Source organism: Capricornis sumatraensis, chromosome 2 (assembly GCF_032405125.1).
Source record: "Capricornis sumatraensis isolate serow.1 chromosome 2, serow.2, whole genome shotgun sequence".
Classification (NCBI taxonomy): domain Eukaryota; kingdom Metazoa; phylum Chordata; class Mammalia; order Artiodactyla; family Bovidae; genus Capricornis; species Capricornis sumatraensis.
The window spans coordinates 95,646,154-95,663,123 of NC_091070.1; the positions used below are offsets into that span (position 1 = coordinate 95,646,154).

At 43.0% G+C, this 16,970-nt stretch overlaps 1 protein-coding gene across 1 annotated transcript in view; it reads left to right on the plus strand.

The window, feature by feature from the left end:
• Positions 1-16,970, plus strand: part of SIMC1 (SUMO interacting motifs containing 1) — an 82,838-nt gene that overhangs the window by 37,498 nt on the left and 28,370 nt on the right. The window contains exons 2-4 of the mRNA XM_068965438.1: positions 7,262-7,494; positions 8,248-8,317; positions 12,625-12,779. Of these exons, the coding sequence (XP_068821539.1) occupies positions 7,262-7,494; positions 8,248-8,317; positions 12,625-12,779 (458 nt within the window). The remainder of the gene's footprint in view (positions 1-7,261; positions 7,495-8,247; positions 8,318-12,624; positions 12,780-16,970) is intronic.

A 16,970-nucleotide genomic window follows, 5' to 3' on the forward strand; every position in this document is an offset into this window, starting at 1 on the left:
AAAGAAAGAACCATAAGCAAACATAAAGATAGAAATACTGAGAAAGCATGGCATATTTAAGGAGCTGAAGTATTTCTATGTGATTTGCTCAAATGAGGAAGAGAAATCAGGAAGACACTAAATTGTGAAGGACTCTAGCTCAGCTAAAGGGCTTCCCTGATGGCTCAGAGGTTAAAGCGTCTGCCTGCAATGTGGGAGATCCAGGTTCAATCCCTGGGGTGGGAAGATCCCCTGGAGAAGGAAATGGCACCCCATTCCAGTATTCTTGCCTGGAGAATCCCCTGGAGGGAGGAGCCTGGTAGGCTACAGTCCACGGGGTCGCAAAGAATCTGACACAACTGAGCTACTTCACTTTCTTTCACTTTCTAGCTCAGCTGGTAAAGAATCCACCTGCAGTACAGGAGACCCCAGTTCGATTCCTGTTGTCGGGAAGATCCCCTGGAGAAGGGATAGGCTACCCACTCCAGTATTCATGGGCTTCCCTGGTGGCTCAGACAGTAAAGAAACAGCCTGCAATCCGGGAGACCTGGGTTTGAACCCTGGGTTGGGAAGATCCCCTGGAGAAGGGAACGGCTACCCACTCCAGTATTCTTGCCTGGAGAATCCCATGGACAGAGGAGCCTGGCAGGCTATATAGTCCATGGGGTTGCAAAGAGTGGGACACGACTGAGGGACTTCAACTTTTTCATGAGTCTTTCTAAGGCCTTTGTCCTTTATCCTGTACCTCATATGGTGGGTTTTAAGTGAAAGAGACATGATAATATTGTGTTTTAGGAGTTGGCCATGGCAGAGGAGTTCAATTCAGACCCTTATAGCTATTTATGTTGAGTTCAGCTAGCAGTAGAGAGGCAGTGATACTCTATGGCTGCTTCTTAGGAATGAGGCATTTGGTTTCACCAAGCAATCCCTATTCCAGGATGAGATGCATGCCAACTTCTCACTTGACTCACCCAGAATCCTGTGTCCAGCTTTGGTACTGTTGACAGTGGTAACCATCATATTTGCTAAAAGAAATAGTGTGGAAACTGTGGTAGCAGCAATAGCATTGGTAGCCCAGCAGTTGCTACCTAATATACCAGTGGCAGTGGTACCCAACCAAGTGAAAAGACACCTGGAAGGTAGAGCGATATTATTCCTGGCTCCTGACACAGAGGTTGTTTAAGTACCTCAACTGGCATCATTAGACTTTGTGAGCTGCTTAATCATTTTGCCAAGGAATGGTAGTGAAGATAGAAGATATTTTTGTAATTAATGTAGGCTTAAACTTAGAATGGTTAGGTTTATAACCCTTATTGTATTATCCTCCATATCTGACTATAAGCTGATTATACATTGAATGAGGTTGTACATTCTTAGGGCCTAACAGGAAAAGAAAGAAACAGGCCTGGGTTTGAGTGTCTTTCTCTGCTTAATAGCTAAATAATTCATAACTCTCTAAACTCTAGTTTCCCAACCTGTGTAATGGAGATGATAGTGCCTTCCTGATGATAAAATGGCTTCCTGATAGGGTAACTGTGAAAATAAAGATGTATGGAAGCACTCACCATGTTCTTAGCACAAAGTAGATTCTCTTCTACTAGCTTCCTTCTTTCGCTTCTGTTGTAGGTTATCCTGTGTATTTGCTTTTCCAAACAAAGGCTGCTTTTCACTTTGACTTAAGGTTGAAATCTTCCCTACTACTCCCCTGTCTACCGTGGATCATAAAACATTTCCCTCTGTGCCCTCTGTTATGTGCTTATGGCCTTTGGATAATTTAAGAAGGTATGGAAGTTGGCAGCTTTGACAATAGTGAAATTTTGACCAAAGGAAATAAACTAATACTTACGTTATACAAGATACGTAAATTGCCAGTGAAATGAAAAGGCAAAATAGGTTTAGCCTTAAAAGCTAAGCTTTAAGTCCTCTTAGATAAAGCTAAGACACCCCCTCCCCTCCCAACTTAACCTCTTATCTTCTCACAATCCTTCAACAGGACATCATCGACTTAACTAGAGAAACCAGACCAAGGGCAAAGGATCGCAGTGGACTCTGTGTGATTGACCTGACAGGATCTGAGGAAGAAAGTAGACCTATTGCCACGCTTGACTTGACTCTAGAACCTGTTGCTCCTTCCCAGAAAGAGCCAGCCAGTCTTCAAGCATGTGCCAGCCTCTCCAGCAAAGAGATAATGGAAGGGTGGGTGGACAGAAGCTCTAGGCCTGCAGCACGGAGAATCATCAACAGTGATCCTGTGGACTTGGACCTTTTGGAAGAAACAGCATTCGAAGGTCCCCAGCCACCCATGTCTATCAGTGGGGACTCTGTTTACCCAGTAGAGCCGAACTGTAGCTCAACCATATTCAAAGGTGACCTCAGCTTCTTGGCAAGCCTACAGCCCTCTTCAAATATTCACTCCCTCCCCCACACCAGCAATAATAGTAGCGGCAGCAATCAAAGGATACCCTTGCCATGCCCACAGCAAGATGTGCCATACCCACCACAAGCCTTGCCATGCCCACTGCGAGCCTTGCCATGCCCACTGCAAGCCTCACCATGTCCACCTCGAGCCTCCTCATGCCCACCGCGAGCCTTGTCATGCCCATCACAAACCATGCAGTACCGGCTACAAACTTTGCCTCACCTGCCTCAAGAAGAGCCATGTCCTCCTCAAGACATGCCCTGCCCTCAGAATGTGCCAGGCCCCCAGCAGGGTATGCCAAGTCCACCTCATGGTTCATCATGGCTTCCTCAGCGTTCACCAAGCCCACCTCAAGACTCACTCTGCCCACCTCAACACTCACTGGGCCTACCTCAAGATGTACCAGGTCCACCTCAGAATATATCGTATCTGAAAGATGTGGTCCATCTACCGGGCATGCCGCAGTCCCTGGGAGACATACCACAGTCACCAGAAGACATGCCGCTGTCCCCAGTCAGCACACCACAGTCACCGAGAGACATGCCACCGCCTCTGGTCAGCATGCCACAGCCACCAGCAGGTGCGCCACAGTCACCCTTCACACCTCCATCAGCAGAGGCGTCACAGCCACCCGTCAACACACCTCCATCAGCAGACGCACCACCGTCACCAGCAAGTGTGCCGCATTCACCTAGAGAAGTCTCACACTTATCAGGAGAGGCCCTGCATTCACTTGGGGCCATGTCATGCTCGTTGGAAGACATGCCACCCACAGTTGGACAGTTGGCTCATTTACCAAAAATCAGGCCTGCCTCTCTGCAGAATGACATACAGAACCATGACACCCCTATGGATATCTCAGCTCCAGCCTCTCCAAGCTCCTTTCCCAGCCCACAGTCCCCAGAGTTTGAGACTTCCTTAGAGAAAGTTCCTTGGCTCTCTGTCACAGAAAATCCAGCCAGAAAAGAGAGATCACTGTCAGAGCCTGTCAACCCTGGGTGTGCCCTGATACAGACACAGATACCGCAAGGCGGGTTGTACAACAGACCGTGCCTACATAGACTGAAGTACTTCTTACGACCTCCAGTGCATCACCTCTTCTTCCAGACACTAATACCAGATAAAGACACAAGAGAGGTGAGCTAACATGCCTTCCCTTGGGGATCAAATGTCCTCTGTGTAGGCCTTGTATATGCTCAAGGGGGTCCACACATGACAGAACAGGACCAGTTGAGTTTCACATTATCTTTCTCCCATTTGTGGAACCATCCAATATAGAATGGGTCCGGGTTCAAATTCAGCCTCACACTTAGAAACCGGCACTGGAGACATCACATTGTTGTAGTTCAGTCGCTAAGTCATGTCTGACTCTTTGTGACCCTATTGACTGCAGCGCGCCAGGCTCCTCTGTCCTCCACTATCTCCCAAAGTTTGTTCAGATTCATGTCCATTGAGTAGGTGATGCTATCTAACCATCTCATCCTCTGGTGCCCCCTTCACCTTTTGCCTTCAATCTTTCCCAGCATCAGGTCTTTTCCAGTGAGTCGACTCTTTGCATCAGGTGGCCAAAGTATTGGAGTTTCAGCTTCAACATCAGTCCTTCCAATGAATATTCAGGACTGATTTCCTTTAGAATGGACTAGTTGGATCTCCTTGCTGTCCAAGGGACTTTCAAGAATCTTCTCCAACACCACAGTTCAAAAGCATCAGTTCTTTAGTGCTCAGCTTTGACTAGATGGACTTTTGTGGGCAAAGTAGTGTCTCTGCTTTGTAATATGCTGTCTAGGCTGGTCATAGCTTTTCTTCCAAAGAGCAGGTGTCTTAATTTCATGGCTGCAGTCACCATCTGCAGTGATTTTGGAGCCCCAGAAAATAAAGTCTGTCACTGTTACCATTGTTTCCCCATCTGTCTGCCTTGAAGTGATAGGACCAGATACCATGATCTTAGTTTTTTGAATGTTGAGTCTTAAGCCAGTCATTAGGGAACTGCAAAAAAAAAAAAATCACATCTACTAGGATCGCTCTAATAATATTTTTATTGAAATATAGTTGGTTTACAATATCATGTTAGTTTCACGTGTATAGCAGAGTGGTTCCATTATTTTTTCGGAAGGGAAGGGAAAGTCGCTCAGTCGTGTCCGACTCTTTACGACCCCATGAACTGTAGCCTACCAGGCTTCTCAGTCCATGGGATTTTCCAGGCAAGAGTATTGGAGTGGGTTGCCATTTCCTTCTCCAGGGGATCTTCCCGACCCAGGGATCGAACCCAGGTCTCCCGCATTGTAGGCAGACGCTTTACCCAGTGAGCCACTCCATTATAGGTTTTCACAAGATGTTGAATATAATCCCCTATATTAGCAAACCCTCCAGTGTCCCCCTCCAGTGCGGGGGCCATTGGTTCAGTCCCTGCTTGGGGAACTAACATCCCACATGCCATGGGGCAGCTGAGCCCATGTGCTGCAGCTACTGAGCCCACGTGCCCTGGAGCCCACCTAGCACAGCGAGAGAGGAGCCCGTGTGCTGCAGCTGGAGAAGCTCGTGCACTGCCGCTTGCTAAGCTATACAGTAACTCGCCCAGTGGCTTCCTGGCCAGGCTCTATGCTGCCTCTTAATTCCTTACTTACGGACCGTAACTCTGCTGAGTCTCTTTCTTTTTAGCACTAGAATGGGTCATAACGCCTGTATTATGCCATTGTTTGGCTTAAAGGTAAACACATAGACGCATGAAGCAACCTTTCAGGGTTTATAGAAATGTTCTAGGAATAGTAGTTCCCCTTAAGGATGAGGGCATTAAAACAATTTATAAGCTTTATCTAAAATTTGTAGAGGTCCCCATTTGTTGGCAAGTAATGAATAAAATACAGTTTCAAGATCATAAACTGCATCACACATAAAATAGTCACCAAGCAAGATTTTTATTCTTCTCTTGCTCTTAACTCTTACTACATGCTATTTACAGTGTTGGTTTCTCATCAGTGAGATCAGCGGAGTTACACTCAGGTGGTTTGAGATGTAAGAAAACTAGCTGAACTTCTTTCCTCCAAAATGCTAACTGCCCTCTCCCTAGAAGGGCAATTCTAGCCATCGCTATTTTACTGTTACACATAAGCTGTCAAAACTTTGTCTAGTTGGTGTTTCAAAATTAATGCTTATTCTCAGATTTTGAAATAATGCTTGCTTGCTTAGTATAAAACATTTTAAAGTATATAATATTAAAAAATAGTTACATGATGCTGTCAGCATTTATTAATATTAATAGTTGGATATATTTCCTTCCTTTTGGCCTTTTTGTAGGCACTTTAAATTTTTTAATAATTGGGAGTTTTAACAAAATCTTATTTATTATTATTGGGTTTGTTGTTTATAGAGAGTATGAATGTAGAGGGTAGCTCTGAAGTAATAGCACCATATGAAACCAACTTCTGTTGCATGACAAGTGCTTTCTCTCTAAATCTGTTTCCTTATGTATGAAATAGGAATAATAATAACATGTATTTCTTAGAGTTGTGAGAATTAAGTGAGAATAAGTTAGATGTTAAAAAAATTGTATTATAGTTATTTTTATTATACTATTCCCATAACAGACTTTTTAGCATTTGTTTTTCTTCTGATTATTTGCCTATTGCAGAAAAAGTAAAAAATACAAAGGTACATACAGAGGAAAAAGTATCCATCATTTCACCACCTAGGTAATGGATAGTTTTTTTACACATTCTCAGTCTTTATATACATGCTATTTGAGGGTAGGGGTAGGGGGTGAAGGAGCTTAATATTTACTGTTGACTAAAAAAAGAAAAATGGCATCTGGTCCCATCACTTCATGGCAAATAGATGGGGAAACAGTGGAAACAGTGTCAGACTTTATTTTTGGGGGGCTCCAATATCACTGCAGATGGTGATTGCAGCCATGAAATTAAAGACGCTTACTCCTTGGAAGGAAAGTTATGACCAACCTAGACAGCATATTCAAAAGCAGAGACATTACTTTGCCAACAAAGGTCCGTCTAGTCAAGGCTATGGTTTTTCCAGTGGTCGTGTATGGATATGAGCATTGGACTGTGAAGAAAGCTGAGTGCCAAAGAATTAATGCTTTTGAACTGTGGTGTTGTAGAAGTCTCTTGAGAGTCCCTTGGACTCCAAGGAGATCTAACCAGTCCATTCTAAAGGAGATCAGCCCTGGGTGTTCTTTGGAAGGAATGATGCTAAAGCTGAAACTCTGGTACTTTGGCCACCTCATGCGAAGAATTGACTCATTGGAAAAGACCCTGATGCTGGGAGGGATTGGGGGCAGGAGGAAAAGGGGACAACAGAGGATGAGATGGCTGGATGATATCACCGACTCGATGGACGTGAGTTTGAGTGAACTCCAGGGGATGGTGATGGACAGGGAGGCCTGGCGTGCTGTGATTCATGGGGTCGCAAAGAGTTGGACACAACTGAGCGACTGAACTGAACTGAACTGAAAAAAAAAAATCAACAAAATGAAATTCTTCTAACAATGAAACATATTTAAAACATCTTTCTTCATCTTTTTGTTTTAATATCTGATATAGTATCATAACTACCCCTAAATATCTTACCACCCTCACTTCAGAATCAACTTAGGCTAGCTCTTGATTCTTGTACTTTCCTTTCTATGCTGTATTTTAACAGATGAAGTCATGTTTACATGTAGAACTTTGAATTCTTATTTAACTTAATGTAAGCATTGCCCATATCATTAGAAGTTTTTTAGATAAGGCTTTCCAATCTCAGTTTTTCTAATTATGAATATTTCAAATGCTGTCTTCAACTTTTTCTAGAACCTCTTGTGTTTTTGTCTATAGAAACCTATCCTAATTTATTTTCTTTTTATCTCTACAGAACAAGGGTCAAAAATTAGAACCTATCCCTCATCGAAGATTAAGGATGGTGACAAACACCATTGAAGAAAATTTCCCCTTGGGGACTGTGCAGTTTTTGATGGACTTTGTGTCACCCCAGCATTACCCACCCCGAGAAATTGTGGCTCACATCATCCAGAAAATCCTGCTCAGTGGCTCTGAGACTGTGGATGTTCTAAAGGAGGCCTACATGCTTCTCATGAAAATTCAACAGTATGAACCTTGGCTGTTGGCAAATCTTTTAGGGAACCTGGAATCAGGGCACAATTTTCTCTTGCCTAAGATTTATACAACTAAACATTAGAGCGGGTGACAGTATATTAATATTATTTGGATTGCAAGTGACAGGAACTCAATCCAAACTGGCTTTAACAAATGATAAAAGAGAATTTAATGACACATGTTACTAAAAACCTAGAAACCTAGGAGTAAGATGTGACTTAATTCAGCTCCAAAATGGTTTCCAGTATCCATTTTTCAGCTTTACTTTACTTCTGTTTCTAGGCTTCATATGGTGGCTTTCTCAGACACTCTTAATACAAGAGAGCATCCATTTCCTTTATAATCACATGAGAGTTCTGAAATTGAGTCTTACAGGTTTTAATTGGCATGATATAAGACATGAGTCTGTCTTTGAGCCAGTCATGTGAACGGTGGGACAGAATATCGTGATTAGCTCAACATGCTTCATAGGCTTCATCCCAGGGTCCTAGTGGGTGAAAGCCACTGGGCTAAGAGTAATAAAGAGTTGATTTCTTCAAGGCAAAATTGGAGTGCTAATGCCTCCCAAAGAGAAGTAGATACTAGGTAGCCAGAAAAAAAAATGAAGTTCTACTTCCCTCAGAGACAAGGGTGGGCAAGAGCATTGAGAATAAGAAGAGGCTTCTTGCTTCTGTTGTCTTCCAGATCCCATCCTTCCTTCCACTAAAATCTCCAGAATTCTAACTGCTATCACTTGACTTTCAGGCTACATCCAGCTAATGCCAAGACGGTGGAGTGGGACTGGAAGCTGCTCGCTTATGTCATGGAGGAAGAGGTAACAACAGTTTGCATGCAGAAATCTTTTGCGGAGGAAGTTTTAACTAGAAACAAAAGTGACAGTAAACCTGGTAGTACAGTCTTTGCCATTATTCCTTCCTTTTAGCTTTTACTCCCCCAATCCAGACCGAAATATTTCTATTGAAATGGTATGTGCTGTCTTCCAGTTCAAGATTGAATATACTCATTTATTCCTCCTGTTCTTAAGATTTCACTTTCTTAAGATTCATTTTCACAGTAAATGAATAGAAGAAGTTATGAACCTATGGCGCTGAAAATAAGGGGAAAGACAACAGATTTGAATGAAGACTGGAAAAGCTAAAGGAAATGTAAAAGTGATGACTGATGATCCTAGGCAGCAAAAGCTACAGGCTAGAACACAGGCTTGCCAAAGAGGAAGGAAATCTACCCTTTAGAACAGAGAATTTTTGGACTTCTTGTATGGGCTTCCCTGGTGGCTTAGAGGGTAAAACGTCTGCCTGCAGTGCAGGAGACCTGGGTTCGATCCCTGGGTCGGGAAGATCCCCTGGAGAAGGAAATAGAAACCCAATCCAGTACTCTTGCCTCGAGAATCCCATGGATGGAGGAGCCTGGTAGGCTGGGATCCCAAAGAGCTGGACACGACTTTACTTTCACCTGTGTAGAGTTGGTGCTCCAGAAAAAAGTCTACATTCTGAACTTTAGGGATCCTTGAGCTTAATTGCCAGCTTTGTGTCTACTTACCCAAAAGAACATGGATGGAACAAATTATTGTCAATTTAGAATTCTCCAGTCAGCCAAGATATTGATCAAGTGTGAGGGGGAATAAAGACATTTCCAGACATGTACAAGCTTGAAAAAATATTCATATACCCCATTTCATAGGTTACTTGAAGATATGCCTACAAAGAATAGGGGAGAAATTAAAAGAGGAAGAGGCACAGGATCGAAAAGACACTGGATCTAATCCAGAAGAATAAGAAAGAGAAGTCCTGAGACTACCACAAATAGTAGACCTAAAGTCACTCCAGATTGGAGCAAAAAACCACAGGGCTTTAAGAAAGGCTGATCTGGGAAATACCACCAAGATGGTAGACGAGGACGCTCCAGGCCCTTGTTCCCCAATGGAGACACCAACTTAACAACAATATATGGACCAGAATACCTTTGTGAAAACTCTAGAAACCAGTTGAGAAGTTGCAGTACCCAGACCAAAGCATAACCAAGAAGGGACTCCATTAAAAGGAGTAGGAATGTTTTTGGTATTTTTGTGTGTCCATGCCCCTCCCTGTACCCAGCCTAGTGCAATGCTACCGGGAGGAAATCTCCCATACCCTGGCTTCTCCCTTGGGGTGGAAACAAAAGAGAGAACGTCAAGTCCAGTGTTCTGGCTTGTTATGGGCATAGTTTTTGTCTCACCCGACTCAGAACACTGTTGAAAACCCTGGCTTAGTTTTTTGGCTGAAAAGAAAGGTGAGCACTGCAGCGTTTTAGAGCTTCAGAGAATACGCATTCCCGTGAACAGGTACTGGGGGAGCAAGAGACTGTGGCTCTTGAGAAGAAACAAGGGCAAGCTGCTTGGGGAGTTAAGACAGATAAAAGCATACACCAAGCTCAGAGAAAACACATCTCCAAAGAAGTTCTGAGAGCGCTGAGAACCTTTAGCCAGACTGATTGTTAAGGGCCTTGCCCTGCATGAACTCAATGCATAAAGACTGGGAAAGTTGGTTGTTTTTTTCGAATGTTTAAATCTCAAAAGAAGAGTACAAGGCACACAAAGAAACAGGGAAGTGTGGCCCAATCAAAAGAATGAAATAAAGTTCCAGAAAGTGACCCTAAAGAAATACAAATCTCTCAACTTCCTGAGAAAGAATTTTTTTAAAACCATCTTAAAGATGCTCAAGGAGCTAAAACAGAACACAAACAAAATGAAGCAGGAAAATGATGCATGGACAAAATGAGAATATTAAATTTTTAAACTATAGATAATAATCAGACATATTCTGGAGCTGAAAAGTATAATAACTGAATTGAAAATTTCACTAGAGGAGTTCAGCAACAGTCTTGATAAGGCAGGAGGAAAACATATCAGTGAACATGAAGAAAGGTCTTTGAAATCCTTGAGACAGAGGAGCAAAAAGAAAGCAGTGAACAAAATTGGTGAGCACCTGCGGGACTATGGTGCATCATTAAACGGACCACACGTACATTATGGGAGTTCCAGAGAACAAGAGAGGGCCAGAGAGCCCAGTGACCAAAGAACCTCCCGACTCTGAGGAGACAAATAGACACGCAGAGTCAAGAAGGTTAGCACCAGTGAGGGTAAGCCAAGGAGACTCAAACCAAGAAACGTTATAATCGAACTGTCCAAAGTCAGACTTAAAAGCAGCAAGGAAAAAGTGAATTATCACATATAGGTGAGTTTGTATAAGTCTCTCAGCAAACTCTCAATGAAGCCATGTAGGTCAGAAGGTAATGGGATGATGTATTCAAAGTTCTAAAAGAAAAAAGCTGTCAACCAAGAATACCATATCTGGCAAAACTTGCCTTCAAGAAAGGAGAATGAGCAGCAGGAGAGAAGTGACACGTCGATACAAGATCCTCAGCAAGATTTCTCGTCAGAAGTGAGGCCAGAAGGTAGTGGGGTGATACGTTTGAAGTGCTAAAGAGTAAAACTCAACCAAGATTCCTGTATTCAACAAAACTGTCCCTCAGAAATGAGGGAGAGGTAAAGAAACTCCCAGATAAACAAAAGCTGGAAGGAATTCATTCCCGCTGGTCAGCAGGAAATGCTGAAGGAAGTCCTGCAGGGCAAAATGAAACACTGAACAGTAACTTGAAGACATATGAAGAAATAGATGTTAGTAAAGATAAATACATGGGCAATCATAAAAACTATTATGACAGTGATTTGTAACTCCACATTGGTTTTCTATAATGTATTAAGTGACTAATACCTTTTAAAATTATTAATCTAAAAGCTAGTGTAACTCCACATTGTGTTTTCTACATAATTTGAAAGACTGAAAAGAACTGAAAAGAATTATTGGACCTCCCTGGTGGTCCAGTGGTTAAGAATCTGCCGGCCAATGAAGGGGACACGGGTTCCATCCCCGGACTGGGAAGATTCCACATGCCATGGGGCAACTAAGCCCTTGTGTCTCTAGAGCCTGCAAGCCGTAACGACTGGAGCCCATGCGCCCTGGAGACCGTGCTCTGCGACAAGAGGAGTCGTCACCCAACAAGAAGCCCACAGATCGAAACTGGAGAGTAGCCCCCACTTGCAGCAACTGGAGAAAGCCTGAGCACAACAGTGAAGACCCAGAGCAGCCAAAACTAAATAAATAAACCAAGAAGTTGTTAAAGAATTATGAGTTTATTTTTGGTCACACAATGTAGTTTTGTGACTTCAATTAAAACAGGTGGGAACAGAGCCATAAAGAGCTGAGCTTTTGTGTGTTATTAAAGTGAACCTAGTATAAATTCAAAGTATTATAATTTCGGAATGTTAAATGTAATCCCCATGGTAACCACAAGGACACTAGCTATAGAATGTACAGAAAAGGAAATTAGAAAAGAATATAAGCATTTGATTACCAAAAAAAATCAACTAAAGACAAAAGACAGTGATGTAGGAAATGAGGGACCAAAAAACTATAAGGCATTTAGAAAACAAAGAACAAGGCCAGAATTAAGTCTCTCTTTATCAGTAAAAGGAAACCAACAAATTGTGCATGCCTGCCTGGCTTTGGTAAGGTTAGGGTGATCACCATGTAAATCACGAGGACGCTGAGACTCAGAGCAGTAAGTTAAATAAGGAATGGGGGTGAGTTTCAAACAAACAGACAAATAAGGTCTCTGCATCACCAAAGCCCATGCTCTTTACCTGCATTAGCTGGGCTTCAGCAATTAGGATCATTTCACCTGTAACAAAAAACCCAGCTCAGAGTTGCTTAAACAATAGACTGTATATCAGCTCATGTTACTAGAAGTTTGGCAGTGGGATAAAGATCATGGCGGCTTAGCAGTCATTTTTCTGTCTCTCTGTTCAGATATACACAGCTTGGGGCCTCTCTTGAGACTGGGGTTCACCACTGAGGTTCAGTGAGAGAGAGAAACTGACTTTTCAAGCTCTAGGATTGCCTTGTTTGCTCTCTTTTGCAATGACCTGGGCTGCTTGCTCTCTCCCACAGGCCTCTCTTTTGGATACAGACACACTTGTTGACTCATGCGTCTTCCCTTGATTTAGTATTTATGAGAGCCCAGGACTCAGTGTCATCCAGGCGACTGAGAACAAATACTTACTTCTCATTTTTTCTCCGCAAGGGACAAAACCTGCCCGGGCGAGTCTTCTTTCTGCGTTATGTAGTCCAGACCCTGGAAGATGATTTCCAGCAGATCCTGAGGAAGCAGCGACAGCACCTGCAGCAAGCCATTGCGAGCACTGTGCTGTCCTGTGACAAGCAACCCCACAATGTCAGGTAACCAGCTATCCGAAGCCTGGGACGACAAGAGTCATCAAGTCCGGAGAACACAGCAGGCGGATGAGACTGTCTACTAACTAGATAACGTAACAGGGATAGTTATTATTACTATGAAAGGGGAAGTGTTAGCTGCTCGGTTGTGTCTGACTCTTTGCAACCCCATGGACTCTAGCCCACCAGGCTCCTCTGTCCATGGGATTCTCCAGGTAAGAACACTGGAGTGGGTTGCCATTCCCTTCTCCAGAGGATCTTCCTGGCCCAGGGATCAAACCCAGGTTTCCTGCATTGCAGGCAGATATATAGACAGTCCTAGAAAAAAAACCCTCTGTACCAACTGTGTGTCAGGTGCCATAACTTGTATGGTTTTTCCTCCTGAGACCATCAGACTTGCATTGATCTATTTCAGTTTTGTTCAGACAGCCTCAAGAGACACAGGGGAAAACGTGAACTTGTGTAACCCTCACAGCTGCTATAAGCCTGAATTTACTCCCACCCCCCTGAGTAGCTCCGGATAAGCCTCATTTGCTGCTGCTACTTTCTGAGAAATCTTTTATGATAATAGGTTACATGGAACAAGATACAATAAGGTAGGAAACACATGTTTTTAAAAATAAAGGCTGACACTGTTTCCACTGTTTCCCCATCTATTTCCCATGAAGTGATGAGACCAAATGCCATGATCTTCATTTTCTAAATATTGAGCTTTAAGCCAACTTTTTCACTCTCCTCTTTCACTTTCATCAAGACGCTTTTGAGTTCCTCTTCACTTTCTGCCATAAGGGTGGTGTCATCTGCATATCTGAGGTTATTGACATTTCTCCTGGCAGTCTTGATTCCAGCTTGTGCTTCTTCCAGCCCAGCATTTCTCATGATGTCCTCTGCATAGAAGTTAAATAAGCAGGATGACAATATACAGCCTTGACATACTCCTTTTCCTATTTGGAACCAGTCTGTTGTTCCATGTCCAGTTCTAACTGTTGCTTCCTAGCCTGCATACAGATTTCTCAAGAGGCAGGTTAGGTGGTCTGGTATTCCCATCTCTTTCAGAATTTTCCACAGTTTATTGTGATCCACACAGTCAAAGGCTTTGGCATATTCAATAAAACAGAAATAGATGTTTTTCTGGAACTCTCTTGCTTTTTCCGTGATCCAGCAGATGTAGGCAATTTGATCTCTGGTTCCTCTGCCTTTTCTAAAACCAGCTTGAACCTCTGGAAGTTCATGGTTCACGTATTGCCGAAGCCTGGCTTGGAGAATTTTGAGCATTACTTTACTAGCGTGTGAGATGAGTACAATTGTATGGTAGTTTGAGCATTCTTTGGCATTGCCTTTCTTTAGGATTGGAATGAAAACTGACCTTTTCCGGTCCTGTGGCCACTGCTGAGTTTTCCAAATTTGCTGACATATTGAGTGCAGCACTTTCACAGCATCATCTTTCAGGATTTGAAATAGCTCAACTGGAATTCCATCACCTCCATTAGCTCTGTTCATAGTGATGCTTTCTAAGGCCCACTTGACTTTACATTCCAGGGTGTCTGGCTCTAGGTGAGTGATCACACCATCGTGATTATCTGGGTCGTGAAGATCTTTTTTGTACAGTTCTTCTGTGTATTCTTGCCACCTCTTCTTAATATCTTCTGCTCTGTTAGGTCCATGCCATTTCTGTCCTTTATCGAGCCCATCTTTGCATGAAATGTTCCCTTGGTATGTCTAATTTTCTTGAAGAGATCTCTAGTCTTTCCCATTCTGTTGTTTTCCTCTATTTCTTTGCATTGATTTCTGAGAAAGGCTTTCTTATCTCTCCTTGCTATTCTTTAGAACTCTGCATTCAGATGCTTATATCTTTCCTTTTCTCCTTTGCGCTTCTCTTCTTTTCACAGCTATTTGTAAGGCCTCCCCAGACAGCCATTTTGCTTTTTTGCATTTCTTTTCCATGGGGATGGTCTTGATCCCTGTCTCCTGTTCAATGTCATGAACCTCAGTCCATAGTTCATCAGGCACTCTATCAGATCTAGTCCCTTAAATCTATTTCTCACTTCCACTGTATAATCATAAGGAATTTGATTTAGGTCATACCTGAATCAGAGAAGGCAATGGCACCCCACTCCAGTACTCTTGCCTGGGAAATCCCATGGACGGAGAAGCCTGGTAGGCTACAGTCCATGGGGTCGCTAAGAGTCGGACACGACTGAGCGACTTCACTTTTACTTTTCACTTTCACGCATTGGAGAAGGAAATGGCAGCGCACTCCAGTGTCCTTGCCTGGAGAATCCCAGGGACGGGGGAGCCTATGGGGTCGCACAGAGTTGGACATAACTGACGCGACTTCGCAGCAGCAGCAGCAGCAGCATACCTGAATGGTCTAGTGGTTTTCTTAATTTCTTCAGTTTGTTTAAGTCTGAATTTGGCAATAAAGAGTTCATGATCTGAGCCACAGTCAGCTCCCGGTCTTGTTTTTGCTGACTGTATAGAGCGTCTCCATCTTTGGCTGCAAAGAACATAATCAATCTGATTTTGGTGTTGACCATCTGATGATGTCCATGTGTAGAGTCTTCTCTTGTGTAGCTGGAAGAGGGTGTTTGCTATGACCAGTGTGTTCTCTTGGCAAAACTCTATTAGCCTTTGCCCTGCTTCATTCCGTACTCCAAGGCCAAATTTGCCTGTTACCTGAGGTGTTTCTTGACTTCCTACTTTTGCATTCAAGTCTCCTATAATGAAAAGGACATCTTTTTTGGGTTTCCAGTGGTCATGTATGGATGTGAGAGTTGGACTGTGAAGAAAGCTGAGCGCTGAAGAATTGATGCTTTTGAACTGTGGTGTTGGAGAAGACTCTTGAGAGTCCCTTGGACTGCAAGGAGATCCAACCAGTCCATTCTAAAGGAGATCAGTCCTGGGTGGTGTTTGGAAGGACTGATGCTAAAGCTGAAACTCCAATACTTTGGCCACCTCATGCGAAAGAGTTGACTCATTGGAAAAGACCCTGATGCTGGGAGGGATTGGGGGCAGAAAGGGAAGGGGACGACAGAGGATGAGATGGTTGGATGGCATCACGGACTCGATGGACATGAGTTTGAGTGAACTTCAGGAGTTGGTGGTGGACAGGGAGGCCTGGCATGCTGAGATTCATGGGGTCACAAAGAGTCGGACATGACTGAGCAACTGAACTGAACTGAACTGAACTTTCTGAGAAATCTTTTATAATAGGTTACATGGAACAAGATACAATAAGGTAACAAACACATGTTTTTTTCTGTAAAATCAGGGCTAAAGCTGCTAGAAGCTTCAGAGTGGGAAACTACCATATCCTTATAAAAGTAGGGGGAAATGTGGTTTCTAGAGTAGGGATCTCAGACTAGAATTTTCATCCTGGAACTACCCCCCTTCTTTTGCTTCTTTTGGAAACTGTTCTCTTCAGCATTCCTTTTTTTAAAACATCACTGAGATTTTTTCAGTCATATACATTCTCATATGTTCTTGCATATTTGTTAAGAATAGTTTTCACAGGCCAATATGGGATATTGACTATTATAATTCCTTTAATTAAAAAAGAAGGACATTTCATTATGTTTTTGATTATCAGTCAGCTGGGAAAATTGAGGGCAGAAGGAAAAGAGGGCATCAAAGGATGAGATGGATGGGTGGCATCACTGATTCAATGGACATGAACTTGGGCAAACTTTGGGAGATGATGAGGGCTACGGAGCCCTGGCGTATTGCAGTCCATGGGGTATCAAAGAGTCAGACACGATTGGGCAACTGAGCAATAACAATGACAATGGCTTTTTCTCCCTAGGTTTGCCTGCTTCCATCCATTTCTGTGAATGTGGCATTTTTTGTGAAGTTTAAATGTTAATTATAGAGGTAGAAAATCAGTAAGTAACGAAACTACAAGAGCACAGGATAGCGTAACTGGGTGTAAAATTGAAAAACAACAATTTAAATAGTGACAGCAGCTCTCCTGACCATTCTGCTTTATGAGCTTAGGCATTGAATTGGGAGATGGGAGACATGAACCCAACTCAATCCGTTAACAAGTTGCTCACTTTCATTTCCACCTTTCAGGGCGTGAGCCTGTCAGGGTACCCAACACTAAACTCTTGAGTTTAAAGATGGGAATTTATGACCTCTAAATGCAAATAAAATACACTATTTTGTGCTTTCTTAATGAAAAAAGTCAAATCCAGCTGG